Source organism: Rissa tridactyla, chromosome 7, assembly GCF_028500815.1.
Source record: "Rissa tridactyla isolate bRisTri1 chromosome 7, bRisTri1.patW.cur.20221130, whole genome shotgun sequence".
NCBI lineage: Eukaryota > Metazoa > Chordata > Aves > Charadriiformes > Laridae > Rissa > Rissa tridactyla.
In genome coordinates, this window is record NC_071472.1 from 29,803,854 (window position 1) to 29,820,949 (window position 17,096).

The window sequence follows — 17,096 nt, forward strand, 5'->3', positions numbered from 1 at the left end:
GAACCTAACTTCTAGAGGCCATGGGGAGCACATGCGAAAAAAAATGAGAAAACCAAGCAAACATCTACCTACTATTTGAAAACTTCAAACACTTGATTGGTGTGCCTCCAGTCACAACCCATCACAGCAGTAATAAACAACATGAAATGGGTTTCTGAATAACAGGTTTCAGAGAACATTTCATCAGCGTGTGAAAACGGCAGACAGCTATGAAAAGCTTTCACCTCTGAGTATCTGCTCTTTGAACTGGAGTTTCAGGAGAGGCAGCAATAACTGATGTTGCCTGAAGAGATGCCACAGACCTACCACCAGAACTGTAAGGCTCTCCTCATATCTTATATGGCTTCCAAACAAAAGAGGCCTTCTGAGGTGAATTTTGCCAAAGAAAAAATAAGCCCAAGCTTTGATCCTCAGTCACACTAGCTCCTTGGATGTTAGTTTCACATCAGCCTCTCAGAAGAAACTCTGCATGCCACAACTCCAGCCTTACAGTTCGACAGTGTCAACACTGGGCCATCTGGCAGAACTAGACGCACCATTCCATAACAATTAAGTTTTCCTCTTGAAGAAAGTCGTTGTACTTGGCATGGGAGGAGTTCCATCCTCCATAATGGATAGTTATACAGCAACGGATTGCTACACAGACTCCTGCAAGCTACTTGTCCAGCATTCAGTCCATCTCCAACCCAAGCACAAAACAAGCAGAAACCAAAAAAGGAAGCAAGTCATTACAGAGGTGTTGCCCTTTGCTACCTTCTGCAACCTACAGCCTGAAAGAAGATGTCAGCTCCAGGGTATTAAAGCACCTTTCACAGGATGTAAAGGTCCTTCTGTGCAACTTTTTCTAGAACCGCACCTTATCCAAAGGCCACACTGGCCAGTTACACCACTGAATATGCTGGGGGCAGTGGGAACAGGACTCTTCTCTTCAAACAAGGGGTGCTGCCAGAAACTACAACCTTTTGTTTCCCCACATGCACTGTCTGAAACTCACTTTTTTGATGTGGACAAACTGGCGGATATCCATGTCATCATCTCTGTTCTTGACATCAGGCCGTACAGTTTGAACTACCTGGCAGACCACAGGTACAATGATATCCCTCCAGGAGAGTGACAGGGACTCATTGTACAGAAGCTGCTGAAGCAGTGCCATCATGTGGTTGTGATTAGCAGACCTGGAAAAAAGGCAAAACAAATAGATTTCTTGTGAGAAAAATACAGAGCAGTGATTAGTTGAAATCCCATTTAGAAGTAAATTTCTTAACATTTACGGTGCAGGAAGACCTCTGAAGAAACAGCTGCCTAGAACGTTCTACAGTCAACTCTGGTCCTGTACTTCAATATATAAAAGTCACAGGGGGGAAAAAAAGCAATCAAAAGATACTGTAAAAATGCTGTTTTCTTAATGCAGATTAGTCCCTTGTATTGTCCACTGTAGATCAAGTTCCACTGAAAGTTGTTAGAATACAGGGGCTTCAGGAATTTTTACTCAAGATATGCAAATTCCATTTTCTACATGTTTCTTACAGCAGCCTTTCCATGGCTTGTTTCTCCCCATTCTCTTCTCTCAATAGATCCAGATTGCTGTGGTGCCAGCCTAGAGGCGTGAAAAACAGTTCTTTGGACTTCTCCTCCACCCTTCTGTTGAATAACGACTCTGCAAGAGACAAAAAAATCTGTGTTAATATAAGGTCACAGTTGAATGCCTGTGTCTTTCTGAAAGGCTACTTTGAAAAGGAAAGAAATTACTAAGATATAAGTCTAAGCCTCTTGAAATACTGAGTTTCAGCTAGACATCACAGTAACATGATGCAGCAACCAGTACTGAGTATAACAGTGGTGAGTGTACAATGGTAAAGTGAGCTACTAAGATTCTTCTACTGCTAGTATATAGCAGAACGTTTTCTCTTCTGGAATTGAATCGTTATCAAGTTTGTTGAGACAAGGAAAAAAAAAATCTTACTCCTCAGTTTTGCCTATAAATAAGCAGCAAAATCCAAATATTGTGTATGTTCATAATACATAGTCATAATGCCTTTTAGAATTCAAACATTGGTCAAAGGCACTGATTTGATCCACAAAAAGCTCCTGATTTGAAGACATCTATGTATAGGTGGTATTAAAAGATCTAGTTATTTCATTCAGGCTGCAGCATAAGTATCAAAAATATCTTTGTAAAGGCCTTGTTTCACACATCTCCCAAACATATTTTAAAGAAATGCTGTGCTACCAATTCATATGTCAGACTTTTGAACCTTTATGTGACTTGCAGCCCCAGTCCCACACAGCACCTCTTTGCTGCTCAGGTGCAGAGGGAGCTGTCAGGTCACAGCATTTAATACTACAGAATGCTCAAGGATCTTCTATCAAGAAAGTGGCTCAAGCTTTTTAAAAGATCTCAGCACATCTTCTCACCTCCATCCACCTGAACCATCGCATACCCAGGTATCTCCCTGCTACAATAAACACGATGACAATGAAGAATGTACCCACTGAATACAACTTTTTTAATCCTAAATGACAGTATGAACTATAGCCCTTTCTGATTTTGGAAGGAGAAAGCATGTTTCAACAGGAAAAGAGAGTCCTCACTTGGAGGGAGCCTGTCACCTTCAATGACTATATTTTGTAGTAACTCCTTAGAACTGTACTCTGGCAGTATACCAAGATTAGAGGTTATTTCAGCACAGTTTTCTGTGCTTTGAAAGAGCTACTAGGTTATTTCCCACACAGGTGTTATGATACTATAGAGGGAAGTTAAAAACTTCCCCATTCTCATAATGGCTGACTATAAGTAATTTATGCTAGTACTGTACAAATTTTCATCAGCAAGTATGTAAGCCTTCAGAGTTCAAGCTTAAAACTCCTCAGAGCTCATGATACAACAGCAAAATCCTTATACAATAGTAACCTGAGCAGGACTACTGAAAAAAGACTTTTTAAAAACAACAATTAATTTCTTCCAGATGCTCCATACCCAAAATTAGCTGTGTAGAGGATTAAGAGAAGTTACATTGGGTTTTCCCCTTTTCTTTCTCCTGCAAAAGCTCAGTTAAAAACTAAGCGTCAGTTTAATCAAAGACTTTATTTTTCTGGCTGCACAGACGCTTGGGTTTCCTTCTTGTTTCCTTCTCTTAGGAGCTCACCAAAATCAACACCATTAACTGGGAGAAAAAAGCTGACAAGTGCACCTTGACACAAATATTGGAAGGGTTTTAAACCTCACAACTGCAGCTAATGGCCTTTCATTTCAGAAGTAGAAGTGGTGGTGATGACAGGAAACCCAGGAAGACTTAAGAGATGAAGCTTTAAGCTACTCTATAGAAACAGTACAATTAATCACATCACATCTCCATTTGCTTGCACGGAAAGTTAAAATCAGTGTCTGTTACACAAGTTTGTGGGTGGGGAAGTTGTGAACAGACTTGCCACTTACACTTAAAAAAAGAAGAGAGTAAAAGCTTTTTCCTTTGAGTGCTTTTGAATGAAGAAGTCTGAGAAGTGAAAGAAATTTAAGCTTAAAAGTGCATTCAAAAAAGTTAGAGTACAGTTTATGTATCAGTTTTGCCACAAACAAGTTTAGATTTACTGTCAAATAAATGTTTCTAAAGGGTCAATGCTGTATTAAAATATTAAAACTGCACAACAGCAACATTTGAAGTTTCTCCTTACCTTTAATAAAAGCATCACTTATAGAGAACATCTGCTGCCCTCCGTTTTCAGGATTCAAGTACTCTGAAAGAAGAGAGAAGAGGGAGATAGGCGGAGACAAAAAATGACAGGTTACACTGGTGCGCCCATATAATTACAATGTACACGCCCACACCAGAAGCAGCAGCATTACTCATCTAAGTGTTTAGTCACCAATTTAGCAACAGCTCGATGAGTGGTCAAGACAAGAATATCCTCTCATTCTTGTTCTATCAAAAACTTCTAAGATGATAAGAAAACAGTACTTATTACTGTGAAGAAACAAAACAAACAAAGTAGACACGAGCAAAGACTGAACTAAAAAGAGTTAGCTTTTCCAACTGACCCACGCTGTGCTTTTCTAGATCTGAATACAAATGTGTTAAGCTGAGAGCAGACACCATGGGAATGTCCAGACAGGGAACAGCCTCCTCTGCTCTAAAAATGCAGCTTCAGAAGCCATTTTGCTCTCAGACTCCAATGAAGTATCTCAGACTGAGGGAGAGACCAGCTATAAGATTTATCTTACACAGTGAAGGAAACCAAAAACAATCTGCCTCTCCAGAGCTAGAAGTCTAAAGTCTAAAACAGTTTACAGTGTTTTGAGTAATCCGAGCTGACAGAGATGAACTCCCAGCAACAAAGGAATGCAAGAGTTATATATCACTTCACATATGGAAAACAGAATGAAGTTCCACCTCCTACACTTGTTTAGCTTGCTAGATTTTGACCTCTCATGCAGGCTGGCTGCCTACAAAAAGTTTGTTTTCTCCAGAGGCCATTAGCTTGTTATGCCTTTAGTTGGTCCCCTGCTTCTACAAAAAGGGATTGTACAGTGGGAAAAACAAAAGCAATACCCCAATTACTTATACAGCATGATGATCCAAAGTCCAATGCTAGCCCTTTATCACCTTTCCTGAGAATGGTCCTGACCTACTGCCACAAACAGAACGCAAAGCCAGGCAGCTTTCAGACACCAACACAAAGCAACAGAAAGATGACAGGACACAAGCAATCACGGGTCTCTGAACAGCAACACTCAGGAGACCCCTTACATACCACTAGTTTAAAAATCTGAGCCTGTCTGCAGTTGACCAGTGTGCAGATACTCAATAAGTGATCAATGTACCAAAGAGAAGTTGCAAGCCTCCCTTGCAGCTTGGTGGTGATTTGCAGATTCCCTTCATCTGTTGCTTAGATGAAGTGTTTAGCATTATAAGCAACATACTGCTTGATTGAATGCTGAGGGTAAGCCAGCTTTTTTCACCCACAGCCTCACAGACTACCTAGAGAAAGTCATGTCATGCTGTACCTACACAAGAGCATTTACACTAGCACATCCATCCCACGCCACCTTGCAACAGCCTCAGGGCTGCAGCTCTTACTGTGAACACTCAAATTATGTCTGACATATATCCCTGACTGGCATGGCAAGGCAGGAGTTAACTCCACCTGAAATCTAACCTTAGTTATGCTCTGAACAAAAACACAGGTGGCAGCTCCGACCTAGGAAGTCTTCTCTTCAGTACAGCTTCACCTCCTATAGCTTCGCTTCCCATTGTGCTCCAGGGGAAGTTCCTGACAAGGTAAGATACCATGCCTCTTCCTAAACTGGACAGATAACACACCCATAGGCGTGAGTTTGAGATGGTGAGAGTGGCTAACACACATTTTGTACCTCACATCATCCCTATATGCATCACGCTCCACAGAACGCTGGATGGGGAGGAGGTTCCTGTAGCATATTTTGTAGCCTCATCTGCAAGCAGTTAGCTATCAAGAGACTATCTTACCAGCTCTCCCAAACAGCTCAGCAAAACAAAACAACAAAGTAAAAAACTGAAAAACACCGCTCCAGAACATACAAATTCCTAAGCCTGACATTCAGGGGCATCATCGGAAGCAAATACCACAATGCACACAGAAATTCACAGGTCTCCAGTGGAAACCAGCAGATTTTATACACCTTACAGATTTCTCTGGTTAAACATCAAAACAGACTGGCCAGCAACTACAGCTTTTCCTCTAGATACACAAATAAGGCTACATCCACAGATATCCACTGAAGACTGAGGCACACCTTCTCAAAAGAAGGTGCACTAAACAGGCTCCTGGCAACAGCACACTAAGCCTTGGCAAGCAATGGTGATAAGGAACTGTGTTGTGGTTACGCGATCCTCTTCTCTTTCCCCCTCCTAACTAGATGCAGGCATCAAAAACTAACTACCCAAAATACCTGCTATCAGGATCAAGGATATCTGGCTGCAAAGACATTTAGAAAATAAAGTTTCCCATATTGATAACTGTATCTCTTTAAAAAACAGCAAATAAAACCCACATTTAAAATAAGTCACTTAATCTCTTCTCTCAGTTTAAATGCAGAAAACAATCTTATTTCTTTCCCATTTTGATACACGCTATAAAGTACCATTGTCTTCAGGCAGATGATACTATAAGTGAGTCACTATACTCATTTGTAAGATACTACATGCCAGCTAACTTGGAGTCACTAGAATTTCATGGAAACACACCAGACATTAGTCAGCCTGTAACATCACAAGAAGTCCTGCCGTCAGACTCGGCCAACAGACCACTCTGTTCTAAAACACAGTACAATCACAGGCCGTTGCTTCAAAGCAGCTGACCTCTGTGACTAGTGGAAATTGCATATCCCATAATCATTTGAAGAAACCCACTAACCGCTTAGATCAAAGTTGACCTGCACTTCCAGCACTGATGTTTTGTCCTGTTAGTCCTTCCCCAATGACCGTAATTTACACAGTTGTGAGGAAGTTGAGTTACTAGCCTCAAAAGGTAGGTGTGATCTTCAGTTTTACTTCATTGCTTCACAGAAAATTAAGTCACTGTCATCCAGTCTAAGGAAAGACAGTTCCAGTGAAATCAAGCCAAATAACACGTGTCCATAATGGTCACAGCGAAGTTACTGACCCCTGACAGCAACAAACACACCACACTGCTGACTGACTACAGTACTCTGTTCTTAAAATAACCATGTCCTATTTTATGTAGAAGCTTAACTATCTAGAGTCTTGGCTGTCTAATCATTGTAATACTCTATAACACCCTGGAAGGCATCTTTCATTGAATATAGCCAGGATTAATCAGGAACACAGGGCCAAAGTCTTTGCACTCCACCTTTAATATTTCCAGAACCAAGTTTTAGAAGTCATCCATTTCACTACTCTAGGCACTACAGTATGCACTGTAGCATTTTGTCCCACCTAATTTTTGAAGGCCTTGAGTAACAAACATCTAAGTACCTACAAAATTTCAGTCACTCTATTGCAAAGAAGCACGTCTTGCTATTCATGGTGCTGTCATTCATTTTAACTAGTTGCTCCCTGGTTTGGCCTTTCCTCTAGAGACTCTCATGCCAGTAAACAAAAAGAGATGTACAGCAAATCCTCTGTATTTGCAGAGGATACAGATTTTTCAAAAAACTGCAGGATAATACCTACCTTTCCACAGTGCACTTTAATGATGCACAACTCCACCCTGTACCCGTTCTGGGCATATTACTGATACCTTCCCCTCAAGGGAAATCCATTCTATTAAAAGTAATTGTTCCAAGTTTTCTACTATGAATTACACTCCTACAGAACAACCTGCTTAAGAGACCACACATTTCAGGAAAAGGTAACAAACACCAGTCAGCAGAGATTCACAAAAGACAGCAGTGTGCTGCCAACGTATATAATTCAAAGGCAGAAGTGTCTCTCTCCTTTCAAGTCCCCTCATCACTTGCCTTTTCTGCTGATCTTCTTTGAGCTCTCCATCATCAAAATCTGTCTCATAAGAGCTTCAGTTCTGGCTATAAGGAGCCTTGATTTGGTCAACAGCTTTCGAGAGAGGCAGGCTCTCTTACGTTTCCCCTTCATCATGTACTGTTTTTTGTATAAGGAGATAAAGACTCAGATATATCTGAAGCCAGGACTATCACTCTACAAGCCCTACAACACTGATCAGAGCCAAACTGACTACTGCCTGTTTTTCTGCCGACACACGCTGATTAAGATCAATCTGCTACAGCTGTAAATTCATAGGACACTGCAGCACACCTGGGCCTATTTCAAGCTCACTTAATCCAGCATCCCTCCCTCCTAAAGGGAATTCATTGATATATTCTCCCTCTCCACACCTTTCTTTCTCTGTAGATGCATTAGCTTTTAATTTTATTAGGGCATGAGCTGGAAACAGCCATCCCCATCCCTGGAAGTGTTCAAGGCCAGGCTGGATGAGGCTTTGAGCAGCCTGGTCTAGTGGGAGGTGTCCCTGCCCATGGCAGGGGGGGTTGGAACTAGTTAATCTTTAAGGTCCCTTCTAACCTGAACCATTCTATGACTCTATAAATAACAAGATGGTGTCAGCAGTGCTGACAACCAGTCCCTACCGTTGAGTATCTGATATCAAATTTCAAATCTGCTCTGATCCTCTCTTTGGGGGAAAAATAAGCAGTTAGATTTCCCTTCTTCTAGACATATTCTTAGTAAATAAAAAAAGGTGACTACAATAGGCACTGATAAACACACCCTCTAGTTTGCCTCACTCACTCTCCCATGTCTAGCATACCCTGAAAGTCAGCTGTGACTAGTTCTCACCCCTCACTCTCTTCAGTGACCCTTTCACAGTTTCAGAACATGCAATCTGTATGCAAGCATGAGTCTTGCATTCTGATTCACAACAAGAGAAGATACCTGTTAGACTTTAATAAAGGGATTAATTCATTAGGAGGAGTCCAAATTATTTAACACTGGATCATCTTTTAAAGTTGGAAATACTGAAGGAGTGGGGTGAAACAATAATTAAGAATAAGAAACTCCTTAGAAGCAGGCAAAGATAGAAGTCTACAAAGCTGATGTAACCTTAGGTAAGGAAGCAGAGCAATGACATCAATTGCCACCCAGCATGTAAAGCAACTAGAATATACTAGACTCAAGCCAGTGGCAAGCCCTGGTTTCAGTCAGCCCTCGTCCAATTTGGAGAATGCAGTTGTCAACAGGCAGGCACATTATTTTTTTCCATAAGGATCTTGCTTAGAGTTTTTCAATTTAGTACTTATTTAGGAGGAAAAAAAAAGCCTTCCAAAAGAAGTCTTCGACACTGAGTATTTGATTCCTTCCTGCTTCGCTTAAGTGGGTGTTTTCTTGTGAACAAATGTTACATATATAGATTAAGTTAGGCCTTATTGCTCATCAGTGAGATTCTTCTGTCAAATGTAGGCTTACTAAGGTACAGTTAGAAGTCAGCACAGAGCTATTCCAAGTTAATTTTGTTTGTTTGTTGTTTGGTGGTTTTTTTTTTCTTGCTTGCTTTTCCAGTTTAATCTCAAACTGTAGAGACACATATCAAACTGGTTTATCCACGGACTATTTTTCCACCCCAGTTAGACAGAAACTGTCTATGTGGATCTGCCCCATTATGGATGGACAGGAGACTTTGCTTCAACTGCAAAGAGAAAGTCACAGGGGAAGTTACACACTCTGCAGAGAAGGTGTTTCAACAGTTCTACTGAGCCTCCTCAGAGGTGAGCACATCAAAACTGCAAGCCAGTGCCAGCTAAATATGGTATTTCCCCCTCTGTAAGACAGCTACAAAAGTAGTGTCCAAACAGGTCAGTATTGTTAGGGCCCAGCTCTCCATCATGTGCAACTCCAGCTGGTGACTACCTCATACCTTTTTGGTCGGCAGGGTGAGGGGGCACATGTGGGTACTTGGAGTGCTTCTTGATATGGAAGTTCACGTTGTCCAGCTCCACGTTCAGGCTGATGGAAGCGGCTGAATCACTGTCCATTGTGGACTGGAAGCTGCTGACTGAAGTGCGCTTGCTAGGGCTGGCGGAGTCTTTTAGTGTTGGATAAGGGGGAAGATACAGGGAGGAGAAGGGTTCAAACGGGTATCATGAGGGTGGGTATTGGAGAGGAGAAAAATTGTCTTTAATACATAAAGACCAGTGTGCAATAGTACAGGAATACAGTATTTTCATAGTTCTAATCTTATCTTCATGTGTGCATGCTGACATACTGGGCATTCTTTAGTGCATTACTACAGGGCCCAAATCAAACAGAAGTCTGCCTGAGAAACAGAAGGCAGCAATTTACATGCTTCTCCTCCATTGGAAGTATGAAGCTCTACCAGGTCCACTAAATACAAAATACTGTATCCATCGTAAGAAACAGGAGGACCAGCTAGGTTATAGTTTGCTTAGATCCTTACAGCCCCATGCACACACACACAAACACATACACACATAAAGCAAGACATGGTTAAACTACTATGTCCTGAAGGACTGGGGATAACAGGGAGAAGGCAGAGTGAGGACAAGACTCAGGTGAAACTCACTGGCTAAGTTATCTTCTCCTTCATCAGCAATCTGCTCTGTGTCACTGTCATCAAACTTGATGTCTTTGAACCAGGACGGCTCAGAGTGCCCCTCTACAGAGTTCACAGAGTCACTGTCTGGAGATGGGGTTTCTGAGAACTCTGTGCTCTAGATGACAAGGAAGAAAAAAAGGTGTTAAAGAGCAGCTCTGCTGAAATATTAAGCAGTCTTATAAAGCAGCCTGCTACAAATGCAGATCAGACATTTTAAAAGTCAGAGGATACTCTCAGTGGGCTGAGCCAGGTTAGTCATAGAGCCACCCCCCTTGGCATGAAATAGGAACTCTTTGGCACAGGAAACAAGTATTTCTTTACACTTCCTACATTGCTTCGTCTCTGCCTCCTCCCCACAAATTGTGACTAAGTGGCACTAAACAAGTTTATTCTACTGCACATTTTCTGTCACCACATCCAGCTAAGCAGTTTTGAATGCTTCCTATCCCCAGCCAAGGTGGGTGATGACTGTATCCTTTGCCCAGAAACCAGCACATGCAGCTTTTGGTGGAGGCTAATTCTAAGTTACTGGAGCAATTTTGGGACTGACCAAAGCAGCTTTAAGAGTTTCACTCACAAGTCAGGCTCTAGCTGGGGCTATTGTGTCAAAGCAAAGCATGGCTAGAGTGACAGAGAACCTGGAGAGCATCTAAGCAATTTCCATCAGGTACCCTGATGCCTCCAGTCACCTCAAGAGGCAGTTCTCACTATCATTCCTTTGGCTACAGTGAGTGCAGCAAGCAACTGAGTCAACAACACTGTTTCTCCTGACACTTGTTCATGATAAATGAGATTAGACAGTGTTTTCAGCAAATGAGAACAAGAATAGGTTTTAAACCTTGAGTAAGTCCCTTACAAATAGTTACAAACAGGGATCCACAAGCACTTGCTAGATAAGGGCAAACTTAACTGCACTGTCTCAGTTTGCTAGTAACTAGCTGAGATGCCAGGTGAAGCCCAGAGCAATCTCAGTGGACAATCAGTGACTATGGCCAAGAGCCAAAATGCACGAGGAAGACAAGATGCTAATGGCCACAACCTTTCTGACTGAGGTCCATTGGACAGCTGAACCACTGTTTATTGTGAGAAGCTACAGAACATGGAAGATTCTCAGCTGAGTGTTTTCAGTTAACAGAGGCTACAGAGATATCTTGTTCAAATTAAAAAAAAAAAAAAAAATCCAAACACTCAGGCCAGTGACTGCTCTTACCCCTCAGCAAGTTCAACTGCAATGAAATGCAGTAGGATAGCATCTCTGGTCACTGGCTTCCTGCCTCCCCCTCAGCTAGCCAGTCCTATTTGGGAGGCATGACAAAGACTCCCTCTCAATCTTGTATCATGTGGCTGAGGTACTGAATTCTTTTTAACTGCCATCAGTGGAGATCAGAAGAAGGTTACTAATACAATATATAAGAAGATCTAACACTGTATATCTAAAATATTCATTCTCTGGAAGTTTTTAAAGAAAGAATTTTGAAACAGAAGACCATTATTGTGTCTCAATCACCAGTAATAGCACACCGATTCTAGATTCTGCACACGACAGCCAGCTGCCACAAGCACAGACTGTGCCATTCCAAGGCCTCCATGGAAGATGTTTACCATGAGAGGCACTAGCCTAGATTAGAGACCCTTTCCTCCACATCAGGCAGCACTACATGTAACACCTCATCCTCCACAGAGGACAGCCCTGAAGCTTTCTGGGCAAATGTAGCTTCCTCAGGCTTTAAACCACTAAGGAAAAAGGCCTGGACCCCAATTCTCTGTACAGGAGAGACGATTTACAAAGCCTACAACGACTGCTAGAGAACAATATTAGAAAAGATTCTAGTCCACAGCCAAACCCCAAGAACCATAGTTTTCCTACTCCTTTTACCTGTAACGGTCTGTAGAGAGCATACTCATCTCTGAAGAGCTGATCATGATGACTGACACATTCTAGCCAGCGTCCATCAACCAATGCTTGTCCTATTGCAATGGCTTGGACCCTGGAGGTTTAAGAATAGAGATTGTTTTCTAAGTCTAGCTCTAAACACACATGGTTTATGGTACAAGCATGCTACAGAAGGAAAGAGTTATTTGCTACGTGCTATTTGACTTGTCACAATCAGACACTACTTAAAATATTGTGGAGAGACAGCAGAGTGTGCTGTTTCAAAGTACAGAGCTAGATGGAAGAGACTGCCAGTACCCTAAACTCATCTGAGGTCTCCAACAGACGATTAAGACATATTGTTTGTGCTCCTCCAATATTTTTAGCTTGAGTTATACACACTGAGCATCTCTGATGAGTGAGGGCTGTTGCTCTACACTTAAGAACCATCTCAGTTTTATCCCCCTCTCGCATAGTTTTATACACCAGATTCTTTATACCCACTTAACAAGGTTAAGGGCTTGCCATCCCCACCAAAAATTTAGCTGTCAAACACTATCAGTGATCTCTGATCCCAGGGGCTGACTTGCCCTTCGGAGTATCAGTAAACATTTTTAGACAGTCTTTGTAACACGCTCACTGTTCTCTAAATGTTTGAGTGATACTTGCCCCGTAGGCTGCCTCCCACACCACCTCCCAGACCAGTCAGCTTCCTGTGCCCTGTTTTGTGTCACACAGAGTCAGAACCCTACCTGCTTTGGTAGGCAGTAAAGAGATCTGAATTTTCTTTCTCATCTCCTTGCAAAAGGGTCTATCTCTGCAGTCTAGGATACTCTGTATCAAATAAAACTCACAACCTCCTGTCACAGAGACACCTGCTGTCCTAAAGCATCAAGGTTACCTTGTGGTTATGTGCCCGTTTCTGATGAGCCAGTTGACCAGCTCTTTTCCCACAATGCAGTTGGGATGTGTCCGCAGCCAGTAGCGATGGTCTTGAAACTCCATCCCACTGTTGTGATGGCAGATCTTCTTCCACAGATCTTTCAGCTGGACTGAGTCCTGGACAGGGAGATGTGCAAGTTACTTACTAGTCTGACCTTAGCACTGATTTCAAGGGCATCAACCTGGGTCCTCAGATCAGCTTCTAGATCAAAAGCCCTCCACAAACAGGCATAAAATCTAAGCCATTCTGTACAGCCTATGTGAAAGTGCAAACAGAAACAGCAAACAGACAAGACATCAGCTCCTCATACCCTTCCTTTTATTTAGTAAGTTGAGAATAAGGGACAAACTAAGTGGGTACCCTCAGAGTTAAGAGGGTTTTGTTTTTAACGTGGCAAGACTTTGTACTGCCTATAAGATACTTATGTCCTCACTACTGCCCTCTTGCACCCTATTCTCAAATTCAGGTGGTGTGTGTAAATATAGAGGACAACGGAAACTCATCCTTTGGAAGAGGGTTTTTCTGTATAACTTGTGCTTAACCTAGGCTTTGTGAAACACACTACTCCATTATCAAGCCCAGATATAAAGCACACTGACACGGCAATGCACACTGCTATATTCAAGTTCTGGGACACCATTTCTTATTGAGGATTCCTTTTTTATTGTTCAGTAGCAAGCCTTTTTAGACACTGCTAGCTTTGGCTACTAAGCAAAAAAGGTGTGTACTCCTCTCAACTCAATTATTTCTGAGTATGTGGATCTCTTTCCCCTCACCACTTGGAACACTTCATCATATACCTCAAAATTATTTTGGGGCCTGTTAAGCATGTGTGCCAACTCTTGTGTAGGCTACACTCCATCCATACCAGACTGTCCCTCTGCACCTGTCCCCTTCTGCTTTCCCATATGCACCCTGGCTTGGCACAGCACAATCCACTGTTGCAGAGTGGAAACTAGGACCTGGGAGTAGGTTGAGAGAGAAACAGAGCACCCCAAGAGGTGGGGAACAGACACTGCAGCTCACTTCCTCAAATGCCTCAGCCATTCTGCTTTTGCGTAACACAGGAAAAAAAAAAATAAAAGCTTTAATTAAATTTTAACTGGCTTCAGCTTTCCAGTTAACTGCCAGACCCACATTGTTGCACTTTCCCAAGAGTGCCCTGACATCCAAGAGTTTTGCTCCACTTCTGTTACTGGACTGGCTTTCTGCTTTTATTTCCAGCAGTGGCTGTCCTGGTATTATCCTAAAAGCAATGTCAGCAGCTCCCTTTCCATACCAGCTATGGAGTCAAATGGATCAGTGACAGAACATGTCATAGGACCACAGGATTTGATGCAACTGGTGATTCCACAGTTCGGCTGCCTTGTAGTTTACCCTGAACTCACATGGTAAATTCAGTAGACTGGACAAACTAGCAGAACACAACAAATCCTTTTAACTCAAGGATTTTGACCTCTAGTTCAGAGAAGTGCGTGCTTACCCCAGTGTACGTACATCCTCCCCTACCTTTTATTTCATGAGCAAAGTTCATTAGTCTTCTGAATGGAATATGTTAAGCTTTAAATTAACTCCTGATATAGACTCAGCTTCACTTAGCTGAGACTTAGCTTTAATGCTAAGGGCATTAAATAAACAGTAGAAATTCATGGAAAATCCTACATTAATTGACACTGCATCTTCTGCTCTTACATGAGCAGAAGCAATACTACCAATTTTCTTCTGCCCCAGGGAAAGAAACAGACAAAAAAATTTAAACAGTGTGAAGCTGAAGTGCACTGGCACTTGATCATCTTGGTCCAAGTTGCATTCATAGCATTTTAAATTTTATTTTTCCTTCATTAACAAACACACACAGGGCATGGTGGTGTAAAGACGTTCCTTAAAAACATTTCTCCCTCACATAGTTAACCATTTACAGAGCACCCTGGAAAGGAGTTGTGCAACAGAACAGGAACTAAAGTGTTTCTGCACCCTCAGGAATACTCGTATGCATTTTGCTGACAGCGGACAAATACCTGACAACACAGAAATAGCCTTCCTCATTTCAAATTGGCAATGCGGAGCAATCTTGAATCTTTTAATGTGTGAAAAACACTTCCTGTCCCTCAAAGAAAAGAAACACTGTTTTCTACTGAATAGCGTACAGTAACAGCCATCTGCAACACTGCCTCTACGGGGAGGGGATAATAGGATTACACAGAACACTGTTGCACATTGATTTTTCTTCGAACAAGCACGTCACTACAACCTTCTACAAAATGTTATATTTATTCTGCAAACATGGGGAGGGGCCAAGTTATGTTTTGGCCCAATGAGCTGTAGCAGCTTTAACTCATTCATCATGGTGTAACCATTTTGAAGCAACCCTTTAAAGTTCCCAATTATGTGGCCTACGAAAGGGAAAATCTAAACTTGGAGAAATACAGAATCAGGTCATTGGTTTACAGGTACAGCCATGACAGGTTTAACCCACAAGGAGCCACCATATACCAAGTCCACATGGCATAACACAATTACGAAGATTAAAACTGTGAACACCTTTATGCAAACAGCATATGAAACTATGGTTTATTTCAGGGAAGACAGAGGCATCCAAAGCAGCACCAATATTCTTCATTCCTGCACCACCTGGAGAAGTCCAGGTAAGAGTGCTCAGCCAAGAGCCTTTAAAGGCAGCAAGATACTCCTGCTGCATCATACAAGAAAGGCAAACTTCATTGCCTTCACAGAGCAAGACAAACAGAAGTCTGAAAGGTACCAGAAGGATTTTGCGCTCATCCTCGCTGGTCTCTGCCTTCATATGTGTGCGACTGGCCTGGGGGCTGACAGAGGTCTCATATGCAGGCACCATTGGTGAACCTGATCGATCCAGTGAGAGGTTAGTGATGCTGGCTGATCTGGAGTGGAAGAGAGAAGAATTGAAGTGTAAGTGTTCGTTGTGCGGTGCTTCACCAGACGTTGATCTTGTCGCATGTTAAAAAAGAAACTTCTTACTGCTTAAAGCTTCCTCCCCCATCAAAGCAGAAGAATGGATCTCTAGCAAGCAAGGGTATTGCTTTGGAACATCGAAGTCAAACAAGCTTTTGTAAAGCTCTTTGTAGGAAGCAGTTAGAACTAAGTTTAGGCACATCAATTCATATATGGCTGCATTTGAATAGACCGGAGAAAGGATGGGATGTTGGGTAATTAGAAGCTCCAGCGGTTTGGAGGCAAGACAGATGCCAGCAAGGACAGCCCACACAGAGATCCCTGTTACAGGACACTGAGATTCCCCCTCTCCTTGATCCATTTAAAATTCCTGCTCCTCAGCTCTCTGAAATATACATCTGACAGCTTGCAGAGTCTAGAAGTTTCAGCATCTGTCCCCTAGGGTGGCTAAACTGTCTGCTGAAGCTGGAGGTCACTCCAGCTGGCAATTTTCCTTGTACTGAGGTATGGAGGATCCACCTGATCTCAGCCCAGCTGATTAGGAAATCTTGGCTATGTACTCCAGTACAAACACACCATTTTGCAATAATCATTGCAATGCTACAAATGCAAATACAAGTTCCAGATACCCTCTGCTCCAATATCTCACGAGACTAAGCCTCTGAAGAACCAGAGTGCAACTTCTCATCACGCAGCAGCAAAAAAGCAGGCAACGTAAACCATTCGTGCTAACAGTGCTCTAAGGAGTGAAGATGGAAAATACTTCTGCATACAGCAACAGGGAAGCTCAAAACGTCAATGCAGAACCAAGTCAAGAGGTTTGCAGCAGTATCAGTGATGAGAACTGTTGACGGCCTCTAGTCTTTGGAATGGAACCCAGGTAACTTCACAGAGTTTGCTAACTGGCTAACAGACACACTAATTATTCCCAAGAATTCTCAATGGATGTTGTGGCTGAGCCCAGGCATGCAATAGCAATGCCACTCTATTTCAGCTTTTGTACTGCAAGGAAGTAGGCACTGAAGGTACAATAGTCTCAAAACCACTGCATTTTCCTCTTTTGTCTCTTAAGGAGGAATACTGGGTTGATAAAGGGTTTAAGTTAGGTCCTTTTTAGTCATTTATGCAGAATCAAAGGAAACTATGTTGGCACTACATCCATATACATCTAGGGGTGATAAGCAAAAACTATCTGTCATAGGCATTCAAAGCAGGCTAAAACTGTCAGTCTTCTACTGTTCAGATGCTCTCAAGTTAAACAAAGTT

General features: G+C 42.2%; 1 protein-coding gene across 33 annotated transcripts in view; it reads right to left on the reverse strand.

The window, feature by feature from the left end:
• PIKFYVE (phosphoinositide kinase, FYVE-type zinc finger containing) overlaps positions 1–17,096 on the reverse strand; it is a 79,691-nt gene that overhangs the window by 42,300 nt on the left and 20,295 nt on the right. For 31 of the 33 annotated variants that reach the window (XM_054209460.1, XM_054209464.1, XM_054209465.1 and 28 more), the window contains 8 exons: positions 15,661–15,799; positions 12,858–13,015; positions 11,960–12,071; positions 10,051–10,198; positions 9,385–9,552; positions 3,673–3,735; positions 1,528–1,657; positions 995–1,175 (listed from right to left, as the gene is read on the reverse strand). In XM_054209460.1, coding sequence (XP_054065435.1) covers positions 995–1,175; positions 1,528–1,657; positions 3,673–3,735; positions 9,385–9,552; positions 10,051–10,198; positions 11,960–12,071; positions 12,858–13,015; positions 15,661–15,799 — 1,099 coding nt within the window. The remainder of the gene's footprint in view (positions 1–994; positions 1,176–1,527; positions 1,658–3,672; positions 3,736–9,384; positions 9,553–10,050; positions 10,199–11,959; positions 12,072–12,857; positions 13,016–15,660; positions 15,800–17,096) is intronic. The other 2 variants (XM_054209463.1, XM_054209462.1) reach the window with 1 other exon arrangement.